General features: G+C 30.0%; 1 protein-coding gene across 1 annotated transcript in view; it reads right to left on the bottom strand.

The window, feature by feature from the left end:
• The window catches only part of LOC129972319 (uncharacterized), a 139,934-nt gene extending 128,719 nt beyond the window's left edge, over positions 1-11,215 (bottom strand). The window contains exon 1 of the mRNA XM_056086415.1: positions 9,029-11,215. Coding sequence (XP_055942390.1) covers positions 9,029-11,041 — 2,013 coding nt within the window. The 5' untranslated portion in view covers positions 11,042-11,215. The remainder of the gene's footprint in view (positions 1-9,028) is intronic.
• Between the last annotated feature and the right edge of the window lie 1,593 nt (positions 11,216-12,808).

The raw sequence follows: 12,808 nt of genomic DNA, 5'->3' as shown, positions 1-12,808 counted from the left end.
TCCCGCCAAAAAATTGTTTCATTTTCCCCACCGCCAATCTTATCTTAATATATATAAATTACGTGTCACGTTGTTTGTCCGCGATGGACTCCTAAACTACTTAACCGATTTTAATCAAATTTGCACACCATGTGCAGTTTGATCTAACTTAAAAGATAGGATAGCCCTTTTTTTGAATTTTTAATTAGAATTTTAATTATTAATTAAAAACTAATTTTCCCGCCAAAAAATCGTTTCATTTTCCCCACCGCCAAATGAGTAATGCTTCAGTTTTTTTTTCCAACAGTCATGAGGCTAGGTTTAAGATTTTTCGGCTGATTATTTGAAACGATACTATTTATTTTCTTAATGTTTGATGCATTTAAAATTAAACATTGTGAATGAATCGATCTTTCAGATTCATTCTTAAGTACTTTTGAATTAAAATAAAACAGAATGAAGGAAATTAAAAATTTCTAATCTGCATAGCGTTACCCCAACTGGCGTAGAAAAACTCACGCATTTGCGTTACCATAACTGACGTTGAAAATTCACGCATGCGCATTGTGTTCTGATTGTTGACATGACAACCATTATCAACGGATGATTTAAATTATTTTTAGGTTAGTTGCATGTTTTTGTAATTAAGTTGTATTTATGTTAGTTATATATTTTTTGTATAAGCTTATAATTTTAAGTACATCGGTTTTTTAATTTTTTTTAACCTGTTTTCAACCGATTATTTTAAACGATTCGTTTTATTTTATTAGTGTTTGATGCATTTAAAATTAAACATTGTTAATTAATCGTTCTGGTCATAATGAATCTGAGAATATTTTGTTTACAAATTCTTGAAATATTACATAAATTAGGAAAGATATTCTTTAGTGCCGATAAAGTTTAAATGCTCAGTGACTCTATTTTCAGTAATCATATTATAAAAAATATTTTTTTGTTTCAGTAAAAAATACTATATTAATTGCAGATGAATCCTTTCCACTTTAATTTATAGTATAAATTAACTAACTAACTAGAACTAACTAACTAACAAGGAACTAACAGAAAATTAGAGAGATACATATTACGTTATGACTGAAGGCGTTGATAATATTATGAGAGAATTATATGACTATCAAAATTTGAAGTTTTAAAATATTTTGATGAAGAAGCTATTAAAGTAGGAATTGCATAAAATATTTAATTATTAAAATTTTAACGAACATTAAGATTGGTGAACCAGCTGGTCGCCAAAGGCGGCTAGTATATATATATATATATATATATATATATATAATCAAACAAACAAACTCAAAGACTTTTTAATAATATATACAGCATATCTATATAAATGGAAAAAAGTAACTAATATGATTTTAACAAGAATGTTTCATAAACGGTCCGTTTTACTGAAGAAGCACTCTTTATGGAACATTTACAACATTTAAAAGGCACTAACGTCACTGAATTAATTATATTCCCGAAAAACGCTCCACTCAAGTCTGCTGTAAGATCAGAAAAACAAAATAAAAGCAGCAATCAATCGCAAAAGAAACGACAACGTGCAACAAAGGACCTGAGAATCAACAGAAAAAAAATATTTTATGGTTCCCTAAAAGCACTTTATCAAAGAAATCGCAAAATATCTAAATAAAGCACTTAGAAGGAAAACACGCCATTTTTTTGTTCTGATACGTCACAACATTCCTGGGAAAAATAAAAAATATTTATATCTGGTATGAATAACGCAGAAATACGTTTTAGTGAAGATTTTTCTAAGCTGTATGCAAAAGAAGTTTTTCCAATGTTGCGTTTTTGTCCCGAAATCTGCATGCTTATGAAACTAGCTTTGATTCTAAATAATATTCTTGATATAAGCGATCCATGATATAAGTTTCTAAATATCGAACTTATCTCCTATTCGCTAAATATTGGACTTAATCTCCCATTTACCAAATTTTTTTTTTCACTTCCTACTATTAGTTCACACTCTCCCTATATATATTTATATATCTTGTTCAAATTTTCAATAGTTAAATCAAATACTTTTTATTCATCCACTCAAATTCAAATACATTTTTTAAAACTTGTAGTGGATGACACTTGATGTTAATACAGTTTTCTTCAAATATCAATTCATTAATTATTAAATTAAATTTATTTTTAATACTTTAAATAGAGTTTTAGCAGTTTGTAATAAAAACTGAAATCAACAGACAGTAGCTCAATCGGTAAAATGCAAGGATTTCAGTGTTTTTCACGTGAAGGTGACGAATGCGAGTTCAATTCTTGCGAAAGTAGGAATTGACTTTAGAATTTTTTTTATATTACTTGTTATGTAATAAATTCAAAACCCAAACTATATAATAAGCTCATGTAAAATACTATATTATATAAAATAAACTGAAAGCGACTAATCTGTAATTAAATTTAAAAAATAAACAAATTATTTTGTATTTATTTAAAACGCAAGATTCTTACCGATTGGAAAATGAATTGGTTATTTATGCTCTCACATTCCATTTTTTTTAAAAATATTGCAATCAAATAAATAGTCAATATAATAATGAAATCAGAAATCGAATGATTAAATCGAAACATTAGAGGGTGATAGAATTTTAGGTTTGATTCGTTTATCTTTGTTTTTACTTTCGCGTATAGGAAGTAAATAAAAGAGAAAGTAATGTAATCATCGAAAAATTCGAATTCGAGATTTTGATTGATCTCCCACATTCCAGACATCACCGAGTCCAAAAACACATTTTTGGAATTATGTCTATCTGTCTATCTATGAACACGATAACTAGAACTAGGCGGATGAAATTCGATGTATGGAATTATCATTAAATTATTATATTTCTATCAAATTTTGAACGAAAGCAGACTTATTATCTAATATGTAGATCCTCATCAAATTTTGAACGAAAGCAGACTTATCTAAAATGTAGATCCTCATCAAATTTTGAACGAAAGAGACTTATCATCTAAAATGTAGATCCTCATCAAATTTTGAACGAAAGCAGACTTATCATAGAAAATGTAGGTCCTCATCAAATTTTGAACGAAAGCAGACTTATCTAAAATGTAGATCCTCATCAAATTTTGAACGAAAGCAGACTTATCATCTAAAATGTAGATCCTCATCAAATTTTGAACGAAAGCAGATTTATCTAAAATGTAGGACCTCGTCAAATTTTGAACAAATCTGCCAAATGCTTGATCGTCTATCGTTCTATTCTTTTGATTGAACAATAACTCATGAACACAATGGCTTAAATCAAAGAAACATGATATGATATATCCTGTGATTATAAATATAATTCCGTGCCAAATTTTTGTTTCAATTGTGAACGAAAAGATATCCATAATATATATTCGCACATAGATTCAGTAATACTACCGAATTCACACGAAATATCAGTATCTCGTAAGTTTTTTTTCTTTTTTGCCAATGCCATGCAATGCATTCATAGCCTTACCGAAAGTCGATTATTTGAGGGGGGGGGATTGGATAACATGAGAGCATACGAGAAAGTTTTTAGAAGTCCACTCCGCCGATTAAAATTTGCTGTTAACCATATAACAGAGATGAAGTGCACACATATGCATGCACACAAAAATATAGTTTATCATTGTCGCATTGCAAGTGTCTATAAGCGTAGTAAAGAAAACAATGAAATGTATCGTTGCAAAACATACTTAAAAACTTATTAAATTAAGCGAAAAAAATGTATGGCAATAAAATTGACACCGCTGAAAAGATAACTTTTTTTTCCCTTGAATTTAAAATTGGTGTAAAAGTTGCATTTGTGCGATAATATGCTAACATTTCGTTTAATATTTAAACTTTTTTTAAATCTAATAATCTTTTTAAAAAAAATCTTTTTCTTAACAAGCATCTATTTATACAGAAAGTAACTTCATGACAAATTTCACTTGTTTTATATTTAAATTTGCCATGTCGAGTGTTTTAGATTTAAATTTGCCATGTCGAGTGTTTTAAATCATTTTCCCTCAGTTTAATTTACAGATTGACATTTAAAGAAATGATGTTTCAAAAAAATCGTATTTAAATTGCAAAACATTTCTTTAAATATTTTTCGAAATGTAAAATTAAGATAACGTAAGTTTTATTCTTTTATCCATATTTTATCTTGGCATCGATTGGACGTTATGCGATTATTCGATCTTTAAATGCTATTGTCATCAATATATGTTTTAATACAGATTTTTGAATCTATAAAATAATGGTCGATTCCCAATTATGTCCAATTATCATAAAAAAAATTATTCTCGATTATTTCTCAAAAATGAAAAAATCTGCATTCTGAAGTAAACTGAGATTTTTCTTACATCATTCTGGATTATTTCTCAAAAATGGATTTTTCTAAATTATTCTGGATTATTTCTCAAAAATGGGTAAATCTGCATTCTGAAATATGCTGAGATTTTTCTTGCATCATTTTGGATTATTTCTCAAAAATTGATTTTTCTTAAATTATTCTGGATTATTTCTCAAAAATGGATTTTTCTTAAATTATTCTGGATATTTCTCAAAAATGGATTTTTCTTGCATCATTCTGGGTTATTTCTCACAAATGGATTTTTCTTGCATCATTCTGGGTTATTTCTCAAAAATGGATTTTTCTTACATTATTCTGGATTATTTCTCAAAAATGGATTTTTCTTACATTATTCTGGATTATTTTTCAAAAATGGATTTTTCTTACATTATTCTGGATTATTTCTCAAAAATAGATTTTTCTTAAATTATTTTGGATTATTTCTCAAAAATGGGTAGATCTGCATTCTGAAGTAAACTGAGATTTTTCTTACATTATATTACAAAGCCAATTAAACTATAGCTTTCAGAAACTCCTTTTTTTGCCATGATAATATTCAATTTACCAACCGAGAGAAATTTCTGCATATGAAAATAATGGCACCGTTACCTAACAGGCGAATCAAACAAGGAAGAAGGTCTTTATTTATTTCCACTTCATTATTTTTTCCCTCTCTCGTTCTGTTTAGTGTGTGTGCATTACGAAAGTAAACAAACCGGAGTGAAAGTGTTTGATTTCTTCAGGTGCACGATTTCAGGTTAACGGATCGGTCATAAACAATATGACCGCTCCACTCGTCGCTCTTGTAAGATAGATGCTATCAAGATGATGCATCCATTCGTCCATCTATCTATTGTACGTGTTTCTCCAAAGGACAGAATTGTGGATAATATCAACGTTATAGATCCAAAATCTTTTGGGGATCAGCTGGATATCTAGAACACCAACCTAGATCTGTGATTGTGTTGGCTGCTTTTCTTGCTATCGGAATTATGATCGAATCTAAGTATTGGAGCTTCTTGTATTTAATATTTGATTCAGTGAAGAATTCATCTGGACGAAAAATGCATACAATTTATTCATCTATAGTAGAACAACAATTATCTAGATTAATTGAAACTACATCAGATCCGGATTACCGAATATCCGAATAATTCGATAAATTACAAAGGAATGGTTATTTTTACGGGGGATGAAATTTGCTTAAAACTTATTTATTCATTTTTTTTCTTCATATACTGTGCAACTGATACTACTTGAGCTTATCTGTCAGCTCTGTGCTTAACACTTATTTGTTCAATGACTACAGAATTTTTTTCACATACTGAATTATTGATATTATTTGAACGTATTAGTCAGCTCTATGCTTAATATTTATTTATTCAGTTAGTATATAAACTGAGTTTTTTTCAAATACTGAACAACTGATACTACTTGAACGTATCAATCAGCTCTATGTTTTTGAATGTTTATATTGAAATTTTCTTTTTTGTTAAAGAAACTTAAATAATTAAGAGTTTGGGTAACTAATGTTACATTATACTTTTTACAAATTTAAACTATGCTGACTGTCCCACTTGGGATCGAAAAACAAATCTCAGAGCCATAAGAATTTTCATTCTATTTATTCTTGAATATTTTTAAACAGCAGTATTTTTTAAAAACTATCATTTTCTTAAAAAGTATTATTTTTTAAATTCCCATTAAAATCTAGCAAAAAATTTATTTTTGAAGGATTTATATAAATCATTTTTTACATAATTTAATAAAAAGCATTTTTATTTTTTTCAATTTTGGGTTCCAACTTTTTTTTAATTAAAAATTAACTTGGGAAAAACTGAAATGCGCAAAGAAAAAGTTGAACTTTCAGGAAGATTAATCAAATCTATTCCATTTGCTTCCCATAAAAATCTCCACTTCTTGAAATCGCAAAATCTAAAAAAGTTTCATTTCTCGAAGTTTGTAGATTTATTTTTGAATACATAATAGAATGAAAGGAAAGTTCTTGAAATGAACTAAATAGCAATTTTTTAAACAGTTTTAAAATATTCTTTTTGAATCCTTAAATAGTATACTACAAAGATTTTAAAAACGTTTAATATGACACTTTTTCAGAATAAAGCAAGTTCATTTTAAAAATGAGAAGAGAAGCAAATTTAATTTATGAAGTCTTCTAAAAAGAATAAATAAAATTATTTTGTTGTAAAATAATCTTAATCTTTAAAAAATATATAACTTTTCGCAGTTTACTTTCTTATACCTTGTTAATTCGATTTAACACATGGCTGTAAAAGCATAAAATATTTAGAATATCCTCACCTAGAATGTCTTCTATACTTTCACTTATTGTATATGGTTCGTAAATTACTTAAATGTCATATAACTAAATACACCCAATTAACATCATGAAATGAGCATTCAAAATTAGGTGTATTACTCTATTGTTTCTATCTGTTCTTTTCTGACTTCTATATAAAATATATAAGCGATATAAATCTGCTACGAAATAAACTACAGAAACTAATTTAAGTTCTTAAATTAAAAATCAACATTCGTTACAAATGAACTAATATCTCTTTTAAGCATTGTTAAAAATGACGAAAGTAATTATATATCCTTTTTAAAAAACATTATTGAAACTTTTTAAATCGTATCAACATTAAAACATCGTTCAGTTGAAAAAGAAAAAAGAATCAAAGAAAGAACTAAAGAAAACTACCGTCTCGCCATGTTTCGCTCTCAACCTCCTCCACACTTCCTACCTAAACGGTCGAAAGTCTGAACACCTGAATATATTAACTTAAAATGGTTTGAGAAGCATCAGATGGTTCCGAAGCAGTAAAAAGTAAATCAGAAAACTGGCAGATGTTTGTGATACGAGAGATTCGTTCCAAAATAAAAAATAAATAAAAATGCTTAATGCAATGACAGACACGACAAAAAATAATAGTCTGTTCTGTGGAGAGCAAAATTATCTCTTTCATAAACACAACTCATAGATTCTTCAATTGCTTTTGACTTGCTGATTTTGCTTTTCGAAAATCTTATACAAGGTTCAAACGATTATTTTATATTGTTAATTCGTTAGATAAAATAAACTTTAATTCTGATATTGCGATTAAATTACTACTTTCAAAATAACTGAATCTCGTTAAAATTTAGTTTAAATATTAAATATGATTTAGCAATAAAATTATAATATATATCATATTTTCTGTATTACCGATAACTTTATTGGTGAATCGAAGTTTTTGATTGCAAAGTATATTTTATTTCATTGTAAATAAATAATTTTAGCATCAAATTTAATGGAACGAATTATATTCAAATAATACAAAATTAAATAAAATGAAGCATTTTAATTGCTACCAGAAATCCAGATTTTGCGTTTATCACTTAGTTAATATGGGGGGAGGGTGTCAAGTCGGTTTATTTTTGATGTAATAAGAATTTCATAATACAAAACAGAAGCTAAAATTAGTTTTTACAAGGATTTTAACTCATGCAAAATCTTTAGTTAGAATGGAATGATCAAAAAAAAAAAAAAAATGCTAATAACTTAAACTAAAAAAATCACTTCGCAATTCATAAATAGCGCATCAATGGAGAGAAAGTTAATGAATAATTGTTGCATCGATTTTTTTTGTTATTGTTTTCTTTATTTTCTAAAATTATTTTCTTCATTTTAAAAGCTAACTATTACGATAAGGTCAATTTTAAATATCTTTGAATGCAAGTGCTTGGTTATGGAACATTTTATTTTCTTTTGTATAATATATTAAATAAAAATGAAGAACTATTTAAATCAAATTTTGAAGGGGGATGCGAAAAGACGTAAGCAATACTGATAAAAAAAATTAAAAAAAAAAACCCTCTAAATCCACCGAATAGAAATGGAGAAATATATTTCCAATAATCACACTCATGCTTCACGTCAAAAAGTCAGACTGCAATATCAGACACAAAGGATCAATTAAATAAGCGGATACATTTTTGTCCACCATTAAACGCAAATATAAACGAATCTAATGCTATAAGTTTTCACTTTCATAGGGTGTATATTATACACTATAGAAAATGGATATTACACAGAAATTTGAATCATTTTCTGAAAACTGCCGCATACGGTAAACCTCTCTGATTTAATAAACAACATGTAACTTTTATATTTTTTCTTATTCTTTTAATAATTTTTCCTCCTCATTTTAATATGCAACTGGAATGAGGAGTGTTTTGTTTGTCACTAATATAGTATGCGTAGAAAATATTTTACACTTATGTCATACAGAATATTTCGAAAATAATATCCAATTGCAAATGTTGTTTATAACATAATTTATGATTTATTTGTCTCTATTTTACGATATTACTCATTCAAATGAAAAAGAAATCTTAAAATCGAAAGTTCACTTACAGTTATTTAGATTCACAATGCCATTAAAAAAAAAGAACTATTTTTTTAACCATTCTTTTTCATTCTTGTTAGAATCATTGAATTATAACAAGAATGCTCTAATTAGAATTAACGAAATAAATTCGATGTATATCGCAATTCTTAACTTATAAATTCTGTTAAAAATTACATATAAAATATCTTTTTGCAATTTTTTTTTTTTTTTTGGACGTCCAAAAAAATTTTTTAAACATATTATTGACTTAGGAAATGACATTCAAGCATAAGTAACAAATACCAAATAAAATGTACTTACATCTTTGTTCCTTGTTGCAAGTATAGATCCCCGGCCTATTTTCACATTTTCGCCTTCAAAGATCACACCACATGGTGGTGGGACACTATAATCCACATAATCCTCGTCCTCATCATCCGTGGCAGCCCCGTTAGGAACTTCCTTCCCATCGACGACAGGGCGTTTTTTGGGATGAAGAGACTTGCATCCAAATGGGGTAGGCATGACAGCCACATGGGGCACCACATCCTTGCCACGAAAATCAAACACTATGGATGTCGTTTGTTGGGGTGACTTCTGTTTTTTCACAGGTCTGAAGTCCCGTTTCACTTCTTTGTCTTGAACTGTCTCTTGTTTGGAAGTATGCGATTTATCTGTACTCAAAAGGGATAAATGTCCATTTTCGGGTTTAAGAGGGGAATTCAACACTGGTGCTTTCGGAAGTTTGTTGCTGGTGTTTCTAAGATCACTGTGACCAGTCCTTTCACTGATTTTGCGATTTTCCTTCACTAAGGGCTTGATATCTTCTTTCTTTTTGGGTTCGGTGGGGGTGTGGGGAGATCTTTCGTCTTGGGGTGTTGTCTCTTCTTTTTCAGAATTATTTTCTACTGTTAGAGGAATGTCACCATTCATTTTGTTTTCAGGTTGAAGTTCTGGGATATCTTTCTTTTCATCGTCAACTGGGAATTTGATTTCTTCTTTTCCAATCTCAGGTGATGTGGGTTCCACCTTAGATTTATTTAGCTCGGGATCTTTCGCCACTTCTCTCGGTGGAACTGCTGGCGCAATTTTAGGTTCGACTTCAAAAGGCTTCTTTAATCCATTGGTGAGCTTCGGTTTTAGTTTGGGAGGAATAATTTTGTCATTTACTTTCTGCTCCTCGGGCTTATTAAGTACAGGCTTAGGGGACTTCAAAGATGGGCGATTCGATGGAACTTTTGGTTTAAGATTTCCATTCACAATCAAATTGTTGACAATAGGTTTGTTAAATTGTTTCACTACTTCATCATTTGCTTTGATTTTCAAAATCTCATTGTGACATCCGTTTCCATTTATAATAACATCTGCTTTGTTGGAGAAATGCACCTCTTTCTTGTTCATGAGTCGATTGATAGAATTTAAGTTCTTTTCCACGTCTTTTCCATTTTTCAAGGCGCTGTTGTTGGTTACCTTCACTGGACTTGCTTTCACGATGTGGCATCCATTATACAATGGTCTCGATGGCTCTCCGTTCACTACTGGTTTTTTGACGTTTCCATTAATGGCAGGTGCAGACTCGGGGGTTGATTGAGCTTTCAAAGGGGGTGACTGTTTGGCACTACATTTACTTTTCGTGGCTACTCCATTCACTTTGGCACTCGTGTTGGTTGCTACCCCATTGATTTTAGAAGCCGCACAAGACTTTGCACTGGCTCTCAACACCGGGGGTCTTCTACAGTGAGATCCTCTTCTGGACTCAGCTGGTTCAAACATACGCTTGTAAGTCTTGACAGTATCTGGTTTGGGAAGTTCTTCATCGCATAAACGACTCAAACAACATTCTCTGTTTTTAACAATTCTCGGAATCTTTTTACTCTCTCCGTTGGTTTCCAGATGCAGATCCTTCATTGAAGGTGAGTCTGGGCGCATTTCAGCAAGAAGAGAGTCCATACTCTTCGCCTTCTTTAGATTACCCCAGGGGGTAGTGGTCTGGACACCATTGACTATTCCAAGGTTCTTCTCCAAAGATTTGCAAGGCCTATCCTGATCCAGTAAATTTTCCATGCTGCATGATCGCCGCATGCTGTTTATGCCACGATTCTGCTTAAGGCTGATGCTGAGGAATCGGGTTCGTAATTTGTTGACGATTCCCGGACCATATTCCAGTTCTTCTTCCTTTTCTTCATCAGGAGATTGGGGATATCCAGTGGATGTAGATTCACTTTCCGCATCCTCTGAGCAAGAAGATATCACGGAGGAATGTCTGTGGCGGCAAGGGGGTGCAATCACATCATTTGGCTTCTTTTCAGAACACGTGGTCCTGTCTTCCCCCATTGTTCTCACACCAAGTAATAGACGAACACTCAATCAGTAAGTAAATATTTACGCCGCGCCGGTGAAGTCCGCAGCGGCAGTGGAACTGGTTCACCTCCCCGACGCGTACTTCAGCAATGTTGTGTGTGCTCTGCTACACACGACCGAGCACATCTGACACGAACTCGAAACTGAAGGGTTGCTTTCTCGAGGTTGAACTTAGTCTCGCCAAAGAACTTCGCCAAATATGGCGGCATAATTCTCGTTCCGCTTCTTTTGACAGCAGCTTGCTTACGTTGAAGGAAATGATTGTGCTTGGAGTTGGGAAGATAGCATTTATCAGAAAATATTTTTCTATACTTTTCTTTTTCGTGCTTGAATAAATGGTTATTTTATTCGTGTTCTTGGAGGTTGGAATAAATAAATAACTATAGTGAAAATATTTAACGCCGATCTTCGGATACCAGCGAAGCATTTTTTTCTTTTTCTTTTCAGAATGGAACAACCACACAGCACTTTATTTTTTTCCATGTTCTATTTTCTATTCATGATCTTCTATAGCTTATGTTGACATTAAAGAATTTCTTTTTTTTTTTCCAAAAAGAGGGAGGGATAAATGCAATATTAGTCAGTAAAACTGAAAATAAATAAACATTTTCTAAAACACTATTAAAATTGATTAGCTATTTACCCAAAAGTTTTTCCTGTTTTAATGAAGAACAGGGTGCAATAATTAGCTAAATATTTTTCTGATTATTTTCACATCTTTGCAAGTTATTTTATATAGGCCTATATGAGGAGGTGAAAAAAGTATTATACCTTGAACATTATTTGCTTGGCTTGCACCACGTATAACCTAAATTTAATTAATTAAAATTCAAATAATATCATTAATTCAACAGAATTAGTCTCATTTTCTAAATTTTATTAGTGAATGAAGATTAATCAATTATATCTAACATATAACAAAAGAAAATATTAAGTCTAATACATGCACTAAGTTTTTGACAAAAGACAATCATTTGTTAACATATTGATATAATAAAATAATATAAAGTGAACTTCTATTAATTTAAGTAAAGTAAGAACTATCTAAGTTTGAATAGCAGAACTGAATAAATAATAAAAGAAGGCTATAAATCAGTTTTAATTCGTTAGAATATCTTAGAGAAATTGATTAAAATAAACAAAAAGAAAGATGATAATTGCAACGAAATTTTAAATATCATCCTTATGTTATATTTCTCTGTATATGACTCCAAAACTACAAAAACTTATTAAAGTTCGATTACTCATTAAAATAAAACTCGCCTTGTGTTCCCACAATTCAAAGGAAAATTCCAACATTCTTTGCGTCTTCAGAATTTCAGTGGATCAAAAACCTGCTGGTATTCGAAGCAAATTGTTTTCTTCTTTTTCTTCCTTTCTTTCTTCTTTCTTTTTCGCTTCTTTTTTCTACAGATAAAATCTATCACAGCTTTGTCTTTTGCAGACGATTTTGTATAAAAAATGCATTTTAAAATCTATTGTAAAAGATTTGTTCTTCTTCGACTCTTATGTTTATAAAATATTCAATTATTTTTGGAGAGTATTGCATTTAATATTGTAATTTTTTTTATTTACATGCTGTGCATTAAAAGTTTTTTTTAATAAAAATTTAATAAATGGATTTTGGATTTTTTAAAAATTTTTTTTTATAAATTTTAGAATTACATATTGAAAAATTTTTTGCACAAGTCTGAAATAATTTTATTTAATTTATGTGAACAAAGCTAATGGTGTATTGAA

The sequence above is a fragment of the Argiope bruennichi genome, chromosome 6 (genome assembly GCF_947563725.1).
Source record: "Argiope bruennichi chromosome 6, qqArgBrue1.1, whole genome shotgun sequence".
NCBI classification, from domain to species: domain Eukaryota; kingdom Metazoa; phylum Arthropoda; class Arachnida; order Araneae; family Araneidae; genus Argiope; species Argiope bruennichi.
The sequence above is the reverse complement of the archived record's forward strand: the minus strand, read 5'-3'. Positions and strand labels throughout refer to the sequence as shown.